Source organism: Chionomys nivalis, chromosome 23 (assembly GCF_950005125.1).
Source record: "Chionomys nivalis chromosome 23, mChiNiv1.1, whole genome shotgun sequence".
NCBI lineage: Eukaryota > Metazoa > Chordata > Mammalia > Rodentia > Cricetidae > Chionomys > Chionomys nivalis.
In genome coordinates, this window is record NC_080108.1 from 107,816 (window position 1) to 124,480 (window position 16,665).

The window sequence follows — 16,665 nt, forward strand, 5'->3', positions numbered from 1 at the left end:
CTGTAGACCAGGCTGGTCTCGAACTCACAGAGATCCGCCTGCCTCTGCCTCCCGAGTGCTGGGATTAAAGGCGTGCGCTTCAGTCAAATTTTTGAAAAAAAGAACTTACTACATAGCTTCCCCCTCACTTTATAGCCCGGGCTGGCCTCAAACTCAGGGCATTCCTCTTCCTCGGCCTCCAAAGTGCTTAGATCATAGGTGTGAGCCACCATACTCACATTTTCTAAAAAAACAAAACAAAATAAAAAACCTAAAACCAAAATAAAAGTGTTTTTTGTTGTTTTTTGTTTTTAAAGACAAAGTCTTCACTATCTGGCTCTAGCTGTTCTGAAACTAGTGATGGTGAACATTGTGTTTAGAGGATATTTTACTCGTGCTAGGTTTGTGAAAACAAAATGGTTTTAGCTTGTATAATCTGTGAGGCAGTTGCTCCTATCTTGAATGTTCCCTGTCAGGAGGCTGGAGATGGGTCAGTTCCTGGTGCAGTTGGGCTATTCTTAAAAAATTGCTCATTGTTACAAAAATATTTCACTGCCTCAGTGCTCCCTACAAGATAATGGGTCACAGTATTCAACAAGTTAGCTGTTAAGTTCTGCTTTTGTTATGAAACACTTGGGGGCTGAGGCACCTGCTGGACAAAATCAAGCCCTGGGTATGTGGGGAAGGGGGGGGGGGAGATGCACACTTTTAACTCTTTGGGAGGCAATGGCAGCCAGATCTCTAAGAGTTTAAGACCAGCCTGGTCTACAGAGTGAGTTCTAAGATAACCAAGGCTTCACAAAGAAACAGTGTCTCAAAAAGAAGAAGAAAAACCCACAAAACAAACCACAATCAAGCCTTGCCTGTACCCAGACAGGATCTGAGTTAATTTGGCTCCCAAAAATTATAACTGTGGGTTTTGCCTTTATAATCTTTTGGCTAACAATGGCCAGTGCCTTACTTAGGAAACTCTTTGGTTTGGTTCTGGCCAGACTCTTTGTAATAAAAAGCCTCTAATTTACTAAAACTGAAACTTGAGTCAGACTGGTGGATCTCTGAAGGACTTTAGACTCACAAGGAATTAATTGTGTAGATCAGGCTACCCTCCAGCCCACAGGGACCCAACTGCCTCTGCTGAGTGCTGAAATTAAAGGTGTTGCACCATTACACCCGGCTTTGGTCTGAAATTTTAAAAATTCATGGTAACTGCTGTACTAAAAAAATAAAGAAGTGTTCAGGGACTCTAGTTTCTGAGCTGTGTGACCTTTATCGGGTCACAGAACCAGCTATGAGTACCCTAGGGCCATTGTTTTGAAACGGAGAAAGACTACAGTTCCCAGAGTGCCCTTCGTGGTTGCCAGGAGCAAACACAGAACGCTGACGAACAGAGGCTGGAGTCTGAGGAAAAACTGATTCACTGCTGTCAGCCATGGGGATGGATTACTATGCTGTACTCCAGGTCAATCGCAACTCGGAGGATGCCCAGATCAAGAAGGCGTAAGTCGACGGAATCGGAGCCTGGCTCCTGCTGAGGCAGCCCCACCCTGAAGCCACCCAAATCGCTTCCCTGTGAAGCTTAGGGCAGGAAAGGGGCACCTCTTTCCTCTTGCATACCATATCCTGGCTTTGAGCTGGTCAGGACGCAGACTGGAAATTCAGACACACCTGTAGTGCACCAGTGGGCTCCCCGTGTCCAGTCCTCGGCCCCATTATGTCCTATTGGGTCATGTTCGAATTCCTAGCTATGAAATGAGGACAACGGATAATTTGGACCTTATCCTGAGTCTCATAGAGATCACAGGACGGTGAACCAGAAATGACTTGGACAAGAGGATGTTGCAGTTTCCATTCTGGCCATTATATGGGTTTTTGTCACTGATTGATACTCATCTCTGAATATCTCTGTCAAGTCTCAGGGACTCTGTGAAAGTCTAGATATGGGTGTGATGGTACCTGCCTGTAATCCTCAAATAGTTGGTGCACAGCCTGAGCTACTTAGGCTGCACAGCAAGGCTCTGTTCAAAAGTGTGTTTAGGGGGGCATCTAGGACAGAAGTCAGACTGTATTGTTGAAATTTTTTGATCTTTTAAATTTTTTTCTTTGAAAAAAAGTTTTGGGCAAGAATTTATTGAGTACTAATTTCAGGTTGTGCACTGTGCAGGCCATTGTCATGGAATATGTATTGTTATAAAAGAAGTACCTGGTGCTGTCTTGAGAGGTGAGCGGCTTCTTGGGAAGCTGTCCTGATAATTAAGCCAAAAAACAAGGCTTAAAGGAGGGTTAAGGTGCTCTTTCATGGGCTGGAGAGGAAGAGAAGAAACTGAAGTTGACAATTGATTGTGCCATTAAAGGCATGAAGGAAAAGGAAGCATCAAGGCAACTCGAGGTTTGGGGACATGCTAGTTGCTTGTATTGGATGTGGAGAAGCTGTTCTGAGAGCTTTCTATCATTGTTTTACTTAATCCTCAAGTGACCCTGAAAGGTAAATGCCATTTTTATTCCAGGAGCTTGTATGTGACGAATGGAATCAGAAATTAGACACCATCCCTACCTCCCTAGGTCAGGTTCCTGTGTGGATTGAAGGGAGTGTCGAGTGGGGATAGAGAAAGATGATAAACTCATTTAAAAATTGAGAACAATTTGGTACAGTGGAAGATGCCACCCATTGCTCAGGGCTTTCACTGGCCAGTGAAAGGTTCCACTATCAAGTGGAAGGTTTCCATGATAGAAAGCAGGTAGTCAGTGGGACTCATCAAACGAAAAGTTAACAAACATACAAGCACAGCTTAGTCACTGCAAGACCAACTGCACTGGCTAGTTTTATGTCAACCTAGCACAAGCTAGAAACCCTTGAGACATCAAGTATGACACACTCAGGCAAGTCAACCTTTCTGAACCTCAGTTTCTATCTCTAAAAGAAGCAAAAGTGTGGAGGAGAAAAGGATATGGCCCAGTTGGTAAAATGTTTGCTGTACAAGCTGGAGGACCTGAGTTGGATCCCTAGAACCCACATTTAAAAAAAAAAAAAAAGTTGTGTTTTGCTTGTAACCCTGGCTCCTGGGAGGAGAGAAAGGTAATGAATTCCTGCGGTTGCCTAGACAATCAGCCTAGCTACTTGGAGAATCCCAGGTCAGTGAGAGACTGTGTTAATAACTGAGGTGGACAGAGGAACAACAGGAGAGGTTGTCCTCTGACCTCCACACGTGTGTGCCCACATGTGTACCTGTACAGATGCACACATACTTCTTAAAGAGCAGGAGTTGTGGTATTAAAATAGGATCAGATGAGATAATCTGTATGAAAATGCCCAGAAATCTAGCATATGGACTCATGGAGATAAGAGCGATAAAAAGAATTGTATGTTCCCAATGATAGCCCATAACTCTTCTACTGTAACTACTTTTAAAGTTTGAGCCTTGTGTATGTTACAGTCTCTCATGGGTGTGTCTTGAGACAGGCAGATCATTGGCACTTGAGAACCAGCAGCTGTAGTAGAATTTATGAGACAGTGAGAGATTATCTCAAAAAAAAAAAAAAAAAAGGCTTGGCTCCTAGCACGTTGTGCTACTGGGAAACAACTAGCTCATGAGGGTATAAACTTCATCATTAATTAATTGTTTGTTTGTTTGTTTGTTTTGGATTTTCGAGACAGGGTTTCTCCGTAGCTTTTGGTTCCTGTCCTGGAACTAGCTCTTGTAGACAAGGCTGGCCTCGAACTCACAGAGATACGCCTGCCTCTGCCTCCGAGTGCTGGTATTAAAGGTGTACGCCACCACCGCCCGGCCCTTCATTAATTAATTAATTGATGGGTTATTTTCTTCATATTGGAATAGGCTATCACAAGGCAGGGAGTATTAGAAACAGCACGTCTCTGGAGGTTAGCCTTTGATGTCTTGTCCTTGGACCTTCCCTCACCGTGTTTCTCTCTTCTCTCTCCTCTCCATACTATTTCTTTCTTTTCTCTTCCCTATCCATCCCCATTTTCCCTGCTCCCCCTCCCCCTTTCTCCTCTCTTCTCTCTTTCTCCCTCACCACTTTTCTTTCCGGCTGTCCTTCCTGGCTGTCATTCAGGTGATCAGCTTTGTTCTTGTTATGATGTTCAGCCTGAAAGCAGCAGTGCTAGCCAACCATGGATGAAAACTATTCGCCAAAATAAGTTGTTCCTCTTTTTAGGTAGTTATTCTCAGTTATGTTGTCACAGTGACAAAAAGCTGGCATTGGGGGTGTCCCGTGTCTCACAGGTGAACTATCACTAAATCTTTACTGAATTAGGTCTCGGCTGTGGGAGCTAAGAGGACAAGCAGCCTTTAACAGTTGTCTAGGTGGCAGCTGTCAGGGCTGCTGGCCAGTTGTGCTCTCTACCCCAAGGTCTCTTCCAAAAGATCCAAGCAGCACACCCCACAGCCACTGATATCCACACCACTCTCCATGGTTTGTACCAAAGCTAGACAGAAAAAGTCAGCCCTGAGCCATGCTCCAGCCCTCAGAAGCAGGTCAGAGGCAAGGGCTTGCATTTTCTCCCTCATCTAGGTACCGGAAACTTGCCCTGAAGAACCACCCATTGAAGTCAAACGAGCCATCTGCACCAGAGACATTCAGGCAAATAGCAGAAGCCTATGATGTGCTGAGCGACCGTGAGTGATGGTGGGGCTGTCACTCGCTGCTCCGTTAGGATCATTCCTCGAGTGTCTAGGCTGTCAGTAAAGAGTAAGCAAACAGCCGGGCTGTGGTGGCGCACGCCTTTAATACCAGCACTCGGGAGGCAGAGGCAGGCGAATCTCTGGGAGTTCGAGACCAGCCTGGTCTACAAGAGCTAGTTCCGGGACGGGCACCAAAGCTACAGAGAAACCCTGTTTCGAAAAACAAAAAAAAAAAAAAAACAAAAAAAAACAAAAAAAAGAGTAAGCAACCATCCTCCCTGCACAGTATCTAGATAAACTGAGTAGAAACCAGGCCATTAGGTGGGTGGGCTTATTGCTCGCCCCGCTGAGGCAGTTCAGCAGTGGGGCATGTTCCCTTGCCTCCAGCCAGGCAGAGAGGAGCCTCCCTGAGGTTCAGAGGAGGATGCCAGCTTCTGGGGCAGACGGCTGAGAAGGAGCAGGCACTCATTTATCCTTCCCAGACTGCCTTCAGGGACAGAAGGAGCAGAGAGCCACAGAGAGCCTTAGAGCCATAGGAAATCAGTTATGCGGGGTGAGGGTGACTCACGACCCAGCAAAGAACAGCAGCCCAGCAGGCCTCCTTAGGGCTGCTTTGGTGACTGTGATTGTGGCTATTGTTCATGAGAATAGCTAAACTATGACTCCCAGCCCTGACTTTTCAGAACTCTAAAATTTGCAAGTTCAGAATTCTTAGATTCTAAAATTTTAATTCTAGTTTCCCTTCCAAAAATGAACTAGGCCAAATCAGATACATACCTGACCTTCCAGTTCCAAACCAGGCAAATTTTTCTCATTGCTTTTCTGGGCTATCTGGCCATACTATAGACTCTATAGGATAGACAAATGACTTGGAAACTCACACAGTGATAGTGATACTGAAGCTCTAACTTCTAGACAGTTCCAGGCAGCAGGATGCAGAAGATAAGGCTGTCCTGGCCCATCACCTTCCCCAGCTTTCTCACTAGCTCCCAGCCTCTCCAGCCTCACAAGCCCCATGTCCCTCCTCAAAGTCACATGTATCCACAGCCGTGAAGAGAGGCATCTATGACAAGTTTGGCGAGGAAGGCCTGAAGGGTGGGATTCCTCTGGAGTTTGGATCTCAGACTCCATGGACAACAGGCTACGTCTTCCATGGCAACCCTGAAAAGGTGTTTCACGAGTTTTTTGGAGGAGACAACCCCTTCAGTGGTAAGAATCCCACCCTACCCCTTGCCTCACTGGGAAAGAACACAGCTGGAGAAAATACCTTTTTTGGTGGTTATGTTTGGTTACTTTTTATTTATTTTGTATTATTATTATTATTATTGAAACATGTATCCCACACCAGCCTTAGACTTGCTGTTTAACCAAGGATGACCTTAAATTTCTAAATCCTTGCCAGGCAGTGGTGGTGCATGCCTTTAATCTCAGCACTCAGAAGACAGAGGCAAGTGAATCTCTGTGAGTTCAAGGCCAGCCTGGCTACAAGAGTATGTTCCAGGACAGACTTTCATTGAAAAACAGAGAAACCCTGTCTTGAAAAAAAAAAATAAAAGGGGGGGGGAGTGAAGAGATGGCTCAGTGGTTAAGAGCACTGACTGCTTTTCCAGAGGACCCAAGTTCAATTCCTAGTACCCACGTAGCAGCTCACACCTGTTCATACTTCCTGTTCCAGGGAATCTGATAGTCTCACACAGACGTACATGCAGGCAAAACACCAGTTTGAATAAAATACAATTAAATAAATTATTAAAAAACAAAACAAAACAAAAAACTCCTGGTCCTCCTGCCTCCCAAATGCTGGGATTATAGGCATGTGCCACTACACCCAGTTTTCTTTCTTTTTTATTTTTAAAAATTTTATATTTGTTTTATGTGTGTGGCAGTTATGCCTGTAGGTATGTGCACATGTGTGTGCTTGGTGCCCAAGGAAGTCAGAATAAAACATCAGATCCATGGAACAGGAATTAGGGATCGTTGTAAGTCGCCATGTAGGTACTGAAAACTGAATTTGGGTTCTCTGCAAGAGCAACAAGTGCTCTTTTTGTTTTTGTTTTTTTTAAAAAAAATTTTTTGAGACAGGGTTTCTCTGTGTAGCCTTAGCTTTCCTGGAACCAGCTCTGTAGATCAGGTTGGCCTCAAACTCACAGAGATCTGCCCATCTCTGCATCCCGAGTGTTGGGATTAAAGGCACGTGCCACAACCGCCAAGCACCAGAAGTGCTCTTAACCACTGAGCCATCTCTGCAGCCTCCTAGGCTTGGTCTCTGTAGTGCATGTAGTTCCAAATTCATTTTGTAGTCCAGCTGGCTCTGTATTCATGGTGATCCTGGATTAGCCACCCAAGTGCTAGGATTACAGGTGTGAGTCACCACATTCAGCCCGGTTTTCTCTATTTGAAAAATAAACACAGTACATGGAGGGGGAAAGGATTACTTACTTATCTGAGTCAGGATCACTCTCTGTAGCCCAGGCTGGCTTCAAATTCTTTAGCCTCCCAAGTCCTGGATCACACATGTAAACCATCACACCAAAATCATAATGAAAGTTACTGAAAAATATTCTAACCCTCCATTTCTTTTCCTCTCCTAAATGCACCTACTTGTCATTAACATCTCCCATGTCCTTCCAGAAATCTTCTGTCTTTAAAAGTAGTCTCTGATGGGGGCTGAAGAGATGGCTCAGTGGTTAAGAGCATTGTCTGCTCTTCCAAAGGTCCTGAGTTCAATTCCTGACAACCACATGGTGGCTCACAACCATCTGGAATGAGGTCTAGTGCCCTCTTCTGGTCTGCAGACATACACACAGACAGAATATTGTATACATAATAAAAAAAGAAATATTTTTAAAAATTTAAAAAAATAGTCTGTGATGCTAAGAATTGAAATTGGGGCCTTGTATGGTCAGAGCAGTGGTTCTCAACCAATGAGTCACAGCCTTTCAACAAGGCTCTAACTCCAAAACTATTTACATTATAGTTCATAACAGTAGCAAAATTACAAAGTAGCAACAAAAATAACTTTATGATTGGGGGTCACCACAACATGAGGAACTGTATTAAAGGAAGGATCGAGCATTAGGAAGGTTGAGAACCACTGTTCTAGGCAAAGACTTTATCATGGAACTACGTTCTTGGTCATTTTTTTAAAAAGGATTTTTCTTACATTTATTTAGAGAGTATAAATCAAAGGACCACCCTCAGGAGTCAGTTGTCTGCTTCAACCTCAAGGAATTGGTCACAGTGCCCTTATTTGCTGAGCCGTGACACAGGTCCCTGGGCCATCACGTCTTCAGCCACTGCACATTCCCTACTGTTGAACATTCACCATCTAACTTGACACATTCATCCCATGACATTAGTCATGAGAAACTGGGTACATAACAGCCACCTCTGCAGAATACAAAGGGCCCTCTCATTCCACTCTACAAAGGACCCCACATCTAGCAATATATCATAGTGACCAAGGCTACAGTTTCTGTGGTGAAGTGGTCTGGTGGTAGAAGTCCTAACATCATTACTCACTAGCTGTGGAGATGTGAGCATTTTGTTGACCTCTCTGAGCCAAAAAGTAAAGAAAGTCACTGGGTACAGAGCCTGATTCACAACAGGCTCACCCAAGGTTAGCTGTTTCTCATCTTAATGGTATAGATAGGGCAAGCATTACCCCATACCACAGGCTAAAGAACTGAGATCCAAAGAATTATAGTACTCTACACAGATCAGGAAGGGTATCTCTCTTTTGCTGCATCAGGCTAAAGGCAAGGGCATCAGGCAGGCAGGGGTAGATGAAGCTGACGGAAGGTACTTGAGACATGCCGGCAATCATTCACAGTTGCCATGGACCACCAAGTCCTTCTTCATATAAACTAGTAACTCTAGAGCACTTGACCCTGGCTTGTCTAGAATATTCTTGGGAGAGACGGAGAGGGGCCAGTGGGGTCTGAGGGTAGAGTAGATGGGCGGTTCGAACCTACTCCACCTGAATGGAGTCTTCTCTGCTCTACCAGGATCTCCCCCTTAGAGCGATGTCTCAGTGTGTTCACGCAGCAGGAGCTGGCAGCACCTCACTCCGTGGGAGTCCCAGGAAGCACTGGGGCCTGTCAAGCCTGATGCTCACTGGTCTGAAGCTAAGGGTAGTTTCTTAAAGCCAGTGTGGTGGCTCATACCTGTCATTCCAGCATTCAGGAGACTGGGACAGGAGGATTGCTTTGAGTTCAAGGCTAAAACCAAAATGAAATGAAATAAATAGCCCCTTGGTCTGTAGCTCTGAGAAGTGGAAATGTTACACTGAAACTTAGCCCTGGGTCACTGAAGAGGTTGAAGGGAATACGTGTGTGTGTGTGTGTGTGTGTGTGTGTGTGTGTGTGTGTGTGTGTGTGTGTACCTGTCTGTGTGTCTGTCATCTGTCTTCGGACATTATTTCTGTTACTCATCTTCCCATCTCCTTTTAGAATTTTTTGATGCAGAAGGAAATGATATAGATTTGAATTTTGGGGGTCTTCGCGGCCGAGGAGTCCAGAAACAAGACCCTCCAATCGAACGAGACCTCTATTTGTCCCTTGAGGACTTATTCTTTGGCTGCACCAAAAAGATTAAGATCTCCCGAAGGGTGCGTATTAGCTTGCTCCTCTTAGCAGGCGCCTTCTAACCCTACAAATCTCCCTGTCACCTCCCCTTCGCCTAACTGTTGGGAAACTCGGTGATCCTTTCTGACAGAACCATTGGATCTTAGACCAAGAGACTCAGCAATTTTAGATTTTAGATTCTAGAATCTGACATTTGAAATGAATAACAGAGAGGATTCACCTTTCCTTCTGGTGCAGAAATCATTTCTGCAGCCTCCTCATGGGGACAGGATCCTTCCCTTTTCAGTCCAGTCCCACCATTTTGGAAAGTGGAGAAGTAGGAGCAGAAGGAATCTCCTACAAGCTCCATTCCAGGGCATTTCCAGACCACATTCCCAAGAGTATGTGTATGGCCACAGGGTGGACATGGAGGTGGGCTGGTACAGTCTCTAAGGTGACAGCTTAGGGAAGACCCTTGTGAATATTCATTCAGTACTTGGCCTGACCATGGTCTGTGGTCCAGCCCTCTTCCTCCCTTTGCTTGGGGGAGATGGCCACTTTGGCCATGCTTCCCAAAGGCAGTTCTCTGTGCTCATTGGATTGGGGACAGGATGGTGGGATGCTTTGTATGAGGTTCAATAGCTTACCTTCAGAAAGTCTGCTGCACTCTTGTGACCAGCCCCTATTTTCTTTATATCAACCAATAATTTAAACTATAAACTGAAGTCTGGGGTCTCTAGTGGGCTTGTACTAGACAGTAAAATGCCATGGAGCCTGGAGAAGGGTTGAGAGAACTTTGAGATAAGGTCAGACTTCTGGGATTTGGAGAGAGGAACCTTTCACTGTGTTCCTGTTGGTGACTGTTGTCTCAGGCCACAGCTTCATCAGTCTGAGGACATGCTTTGCCTTGGAGAGTCACAAGTTCTTAGATCCAGTGGCAGTGGCAGTGGGATGGGAGTGGGAATGGCTCTGGCAGTTCACCCGCATTGCTATGGGTACTGTCTGAGCACGAACTCCACAGAGACATCCCGAGTCGACTCCTCACTCCCACCTCTATTGCTGCAGGTGCTAAATGAAGATAAATATTCCTCAACCATAAAGGACAAGATTCTGACAATCGATGTGAGGCCTGGGTGGAGGCAGGGCACACGCATCACCTTTGAGAAGGAAGGGGACCAGGTGAGAGGGTGAGAAGCTAGCTGGGGTGAGTCTCCAGGCTCACATGGTGGGAGGACTGAGAGGGTAGGAGACCATGGTTTGTTTCTTTTGTTTTGTTTTGTTTTTCTTATTCCTACAAGTTCTGGTCTAGTAGAATGAGGTGGTCTCTAGAGTTCCTTCCCAAGGACAGAGCCTCAAAATGCTTCTGTAGATGCAGTTTGGGGTTATTATCATTTTACACAGTGGGAAAACTAGGGCTCCACATGGAAGGGACTTGCTCAAGATAAGAACACAAAAAGCACCAGATAGTGGTGGTACACACTGTTAATTCCATCATTCAGGAGGCAGAGGCAGGTGGATCTCTTTGAGTTCGAGGCCAGCCTGGTCTACTAAGTTCCAGGCAGCCAGAGCTGCACAGAGAAACCCTGACTCAAAAAAACAAAACCAAAAAGAAAAGAACACAAAAGCTAAAAGAAGGGTTTGAGGAGGAGGTTCAATACCAGCCAAGGATGGAGACCTGGACTTGATCCTCAGCACCACTCCTGTAACCCCAGTGCTGGCAGACAGAGAGACAGAAGGGTCCTCAGCTTCCCCTCCAGTGTTCTTGGGTAGTAATCCCTAAGAAAGCCCAAGGAGAGAGGCTGCTCAGAAGCATTCTATTAATGATGATTTGAAATTAAAATACATATCTGTGGGAAAACATCGAATTACTGTGCTAAGGATGCTGAGTCCTTATGTGCTGAGATGAACTGAAATAATGGAGGGCTCAGAGCTGAAAGAGATTAATTCCCTTGCCTATACCCATTCTCTTTCTCACCTGTAGAATACCTGCTTCCAACAATCACTCTTCAATATGGTTCACTGGGAGTCGAAGCTACTCAGGAGCCTGAGGCAGGGGAATCACTTGAGCCTAGGAGTTCAAGTTCAGTCTTGACTTGGTGACTGTGTCAACTTGGGCTACAGAGCAAGACCCTGTCATAAGAAAGCAGGCAAACAACAGATACCCAAAGCCAACATCCCCTGCTCTGAGCAGCATTTCCCAATCTTCCCATATGACCCTAGAGTCTCCTCAGAGCCCAGCCTTTGGGCCTCCCTTTATCCTGGTCTTGAGCTTGCTGAGGAATAACTGTCGGGTTATTTCTCACACTGGGAGCTGCAGAAATAGCTTTCTTTCTGTCTACAGAGGCCAGAAGAGAGGTTTGAGTTCAGGGTGCCTTGCTGAAGCAGAGAAATAGTTTCTGAGTTACTGACCTGCAGAGAAGTTGTCTGGGCCAGCTCAGTGTCCAGCTGTCACACAAGGAAGTCCCTGCCCCATACTGAGTAGGTTTATATGGGCATGCTCAGTATAGAAGTACTTTGGGAACGGGGAGTGAAACAGGGTAGGCTTCTCTAGGAAGTGGCCCTAGGCCACCCTGAAAACTGGGCATAATTCTCCATTGCACAGGGGAAGACATGGAGGCAAGCAGCGGCTGAAAATTGGCCAAATCATGCAAGCAATAAACCTGTTACCCCTTGGCTTTTCCTGCCCAGGGCCCCAACATTATCCCGGCTGATATTATCTTCATCGTAAAGGAGAAACTGCATCCTCGCTTCCGCAGGGAGCTTGACAACCTCTTCTTTGTGTACCCCATTCCTTTGGGTAAGGTGAGTGGGTACAGTGAAGAAGAAGAGCATGGAGACCCAGAATGAACCCCACTTGTAGCAGCTTAGGCTTCATCTCCACCAACCAACTTCTAGAAATCACAGGGTCTTGTGTCTCTCTCCTTGGCACTGGGTGGATCTGTGGAATAGCTTCTCCTTGCCCCCTTCCTCATTTTTCTACACACTGTCCTGACCCTGCCGCCGTCCCCACTGTCTCTTCAGGGTGCCCCTGTTGACTTGTTCTTTGCCCTTCAGACTTCAGGGTGAGCACACCTGCCTGGTTGAGGCACTTTCATACCTGTCCACCTCACCCTGGAGGCTCTTCAATTGCTGTTACTGCTGTATGGTTCTCCTCCCACAGAACCTGCCATTACTGCCTCACAAAACCCTTACACTCTGTTATCACCAACCCGACCTACCATACTTCAAACTAGAAGGCAGGTCATGACTCATTCACAAGTAGTTCCTGAACAGCCTTTTGCCACCCTGCCTGGTGTCCAGCTCAGGGTTGGAACCCAAGTAAGCTCCTGAATGCCTTTAAAATAGAATGGCTGTGGTGACATTCTGCATATCCACCTCTCATTCAAACCTCTCCAGGCTCTCACCTGCTGCACCGTGGAGGTGAAGACCCTAGATGATCGTCTGCTCAACATCCCCATCAATGACATCGTCCAGTAAGTATATCTACCTGGTAACAAGTAAGGATGGACTGAGACTTGGACGGTGGAACTGTACAGGCTGCAGCCACAGGACGGCTCCCTCAGGCTGAAACCCAAATCCACCTTTCTCTCTGAGCTGTGGGGCTGTGTTCACTACAAAGAAGGAATGCTTTTCTCTAATATGTATGAAGCCCCCGTAGAGGCCTGAGAACCCCAGTATCAGTCATTCTCTTGCTTCCATTCTCCAAACTTCTCATCAGAATATGCAGGAGTGGCCCCCAAGTGTTTTTCCAAGAAAAGTCCCTGACAGGAAAGTTATGATTCTGCCCCCAGAGTCTGCTCTGCTCCCTAGGAAGTGTCGCACGGCCCATTCCTGTGGACCTGTGGGTTAGGGCGGTGTGGACCCGTTGGACACTCTCTCTCTGAGACTTCTACGCTTCTTTTCTCTCTCAGTCCCAAGTACTTCAAGATGGTGCCAGGTGAGGGTATGCCACTGCCTGAGGATCCTACCAAGAAGGGGGACCTCTTCATTTTCTTTGACATCCAATTCCCCACCCGCCTCACACCACAGAAGAAGCAGATGCTGCGCCAGGCATTGCTGACCTAATTCTGGGCACCTGGACAGGAGCAGGGATGGAGAGGGCTAGCTGGGCCTTACACACTCAACTCCCACAGTGAAGATGGGGAAGTGTGAGACCTTAGGCCAATATAATAAAGATTCCTTTCCTATCCTCTATGACCTGAAGTGTGCTGGAGAGAAGCTTCCTGCTTTGCCTTCCTTTGGACCCTGAAAAGCTAGGCACCTGGGGTACCATTTGGCTTCCTAGGCATGGACTATTCCCTGAGGGTTTAGAACCTCTTGCTTACATCTTGGTACATGGGGCAGGGCTATGTGACTGACCCTGTCAAAGGTCCCTCTGCTCTTGCCATTTCACAACATATATATACAAAGGAACCTTCTAGGAACTGTGCTGCTTCGGGAAACAGGAAACAGGAAGCACAGAAAGACGGCAGTTGTACCTGTGCTCCGGTGTCTATGGCTGAGCTGCCACCAGACCTTAGGCCAATCTGTATAGACTCACAAGCTTCAGTTAAAGTCACACCCAGGACACAATGCCAGAAGAGCTCTGTCTGCCTCTGGCTCTGGTTCTGTGTCTATGAGATGGGTCTCAGGCTGCTTTTAGGCCAGTGTTCTGGGAGGCATGGCACTTGGGCTCTGTCCAGGTCTGTCCCTGACTCTTGCATTTGTTACTAACTTGCTTAGTAGAGCTTACACCCTGCCTACAGGTGTGAGAACTGGGTCTTTGGTGTGAAAGCTCTTGGTAGACTCATGGTTAGATTATAGAGAGGGTCACTCCAGGTGGCCTGAAGGAGATCCTGCTTCCGGGTGCAGCCAGGGTTGTGTGGCCCACACCAGTACCTTCAAAGTTGACAGGACTGTGTTTCTTTTCCATGCTGGTATTTGAGTTTAGGCTGTGATGAGGTCTAGGCAACAAGCAGATTCAATGGCTTCCGAGATGTGAGAAAAAACAAACAAACAAACAAATTATTCATATTGCTTAGAATCCTGCCATTCAAAGTGCCCTATTAGCTTAAGGATTTGTCCTTTTGACTTTTCAAAAAAATTTCTTGCCGGGCGGTGGTGGCGCACGCCTTTAATCCCAGCACTCGGGAGGCAGAGGCAGGTGGATCTCTGTGAGTTCAAGACCAGCCTGGTCTACAAGAGCTAGTTCCAGGACAGGCTCCAAAACCACAGAGAAACCCTGTCTCGAAAAACCAAAAAAAAAAAAAACCCCTGATCTCCCGCCTCAGCATTCCACACACTGGATTATAGGCATGTGCCACCATGACCAACTGAAAGATTTTTTTTGTTGTTGTTGTTCATTGTTAAAAATGGGTGTTCAGCTCTTGGCAAGCATTTTGTTTTTGAATATGTTCAATCTTGTCCCTGCCGGCCCCAAACCCCTGAGCTTGTTATCCTACTGCCTGCAGTCACCTCTGATTCTTTTGTTTTTCAAGACAAGGTTTCTCTGTGTATCTTTGGGGCCTGTCCTGGAACTCATTCTGTAGACCAGGCTGGCCTTGAACTCAGAGATCCACCTGCCTCTGCCTCCCCAGTGCTGGGATTAAAGGTGTGCACCATCGCCACCTGGCTACAGCCATCTTTAAAACACCATGAAGGCAGCGGCAGTTAAATCTTGAAATAGGGGTTAAGGGTGGTGGCACACGCCTTTAATCCTAGAATTTAGGAGGCAGAGGCAAGTGGATCTCTGAGTTTAAGGCTAGCATGATCTACAGAGCAAGTTCCAGGACAGACAGGATTTCTGTATAAACAGAGAAACCTATCTCAAAAAGCAAGCAATAACAAAAAAATGAGACCTTGAGACAAAGGCTCTGGGACTGGGGCTCCAGGAAGCATCTCAGTATAACAGTCAAACGTGGGCCTTAGGTCAGATACCAGGACAGGGCAGGTCACTTCACTTCTCTGGGTCCTTTTTGTTGTTGCTTTGTTTTTCAACATAGGGTTTCATAGTGTAACCCTGGCCGTCCTGGAACTCACTCTGTAGGCCAGACTGGCCATGAACTCATAGAGATCCTCCTGCCTCTGCCTCCCAAATGCTGGGATAAAAGGCATGTGCCATCACCACCAGATGGTCCTTTTTAAAAAATAAAATCTTTTTGTTGTTTGTCTTGAAGTGTTTTTCCTACATTTGGTGCACCATGTGCATGCACTATTCTCAGAGGCCAGAAGGGGGCGACAGATCTCCATGGAACTGGAGTTACAGATACGGGTACTGGGTCTGCAAGAGTAGCTAGTGTTCTTAACTGCTGAGACATTCCTCTAGTCCTCTGAATCCTTTTACATATCTCAACCCCTTCATAATGACCTTGGAAAGCAGATGGCAAGTGAATCACTGCTCTGTGGAACTGACAACTGATTGTGACTGCCTGCTGTGAGGGCAAGCCTCGAGCTATAGGGAGGTTGTGGAAGTAGGACTTCTGGCCACTGCTACCCACCCTCCTGAAGGGCTCTGTGGGAAGCCTGGCTTCCACCAGACCTTTATGAGATTCCTGTCACCTCAATAACTGGGCTATCTAGGGGGCAAATCATCCACCCACTCATATTCCTGAGGCTTCTGCTACATTTTTAAATAACTGCCTCCCCTTTCTCAGATCATCTAATAGCATTCTCCATCATAAATCCAGTGGTCCCACATCTATACCACATGTCAGAACACATGGCTGGCATATTGTGTGCCCTCACATGACCTGTTTGTTAGCTGTTGGTAGACATGCCTAAGGTAGACATTCCCTGAAGGACTTAACACAATGGCCAGACCTCCATTTGTTATGTCCTTGTGTGGTGAAGCAAAGAGCCCAGGTTGCACTGCTGACCCACCCTCATTGTGGCTTGTTATCGGGCCTGAGACTGTGGCTGGAGTTATGAGAAACCGAGGACTGGGCACACTGTTCTCTGGGAGTCAGTCTAACATCCTGGCCTCTTGTCAAGCACTGGGAAGGTGCAGTCAGCCCTCTAGCTATGATCCACATCCTGCTAAGGAGTGGAGGGCCAGAAGGCGGAGCAGCTTTAGGTTGGGAGGACATCCTGTTCTCCAGGCCTGGCTTCACAGTGGCCAGACTCAGTTCCCCAAGGAGCCCCAGTACTGTATGCCTTGTCCTGGCCCTCATCCGAAACCTGTGTAAGATGGGCCTCGGAGACTTGACACAGTCCAGATCTGGGACCTTCACTACCTGAAGACAGTGGAAAGAGGACGAACTGAACAACCTAAGCCTTGGCTGGTCGCCAACCTCGGAGAGGGTAAGACTTCCAAGAGAGGGTCCTTAGAAGTCAGGTGTGGTGCTGTAATCTCAGCACTTGGGAAGCTGAGGCAGAATCGTAGTAAGTTTGAGGACAGCCTGGACTACAAAGTGAGTTCCAGGCCAGCCTGGGCTACAGTGTGAAACCCTGTCTCAAACATCAAAACAAAATCCCTACAAGCTGAATGTTTGCCAGGGACTCAA

General features: G+C 46.7%; 1 protein-coding gene across 1 annotated transcript; it reads left to right on the plus strand.

The window, feature by feature from the left end:
• The first annotated feature begins 1,349 nt into the window (after positions 1-1,349).
• Positions 1,350-14,373, plus strand: Dnajb13 (DnaJ heat shock protein family (Hsp40) member B13). The gene is made up of 8 exons (XM_057756205.1): positions 1,350-1,476; positions 4,510-4,613; positions 5,667-5,828; positions 9,071-9,228; positions 10,250-10,363; positions 11,873-11,986; positions 12,581-12,657; positions 13,096-14,373. Exons 1-8 carry the CDS (start codon positions 1,409-1,411, stop codon positions 13,247-13,249), a joined length of 951 nt encoding a protein of 316 aa, XP_057612188.1. The 5' UTR covers positions 1,350-1,408; the 3' UTR covers positions 13,250-14,373.
• Positions 14,374-16,665: the final 2,292 nt, after the last annotated feature.

Coding starts and splice junctions, on each gene's coding strand:
- Dnajb13 (XM_057756205.1), top strand. CDS start 1,409: ATGGGGATGGATTACTATGCTGTACTCCAGGTCAATCGCAACTCGGAG. Junction 9,229..10,249: donor AGATTAAGATCTCCCGAAGG/GTGCGTATTAGC, acceptor CTATTGCTGCAG/GTGCTAAATGAAGATAAATA. Junction 11,987..12,580: donor ACCCCATTCCTTTGGGTAAG/GTGAGTGGGTAC, acceptor AAACCTCTCCAG/GCTCTCACCTGCTGCACCGT.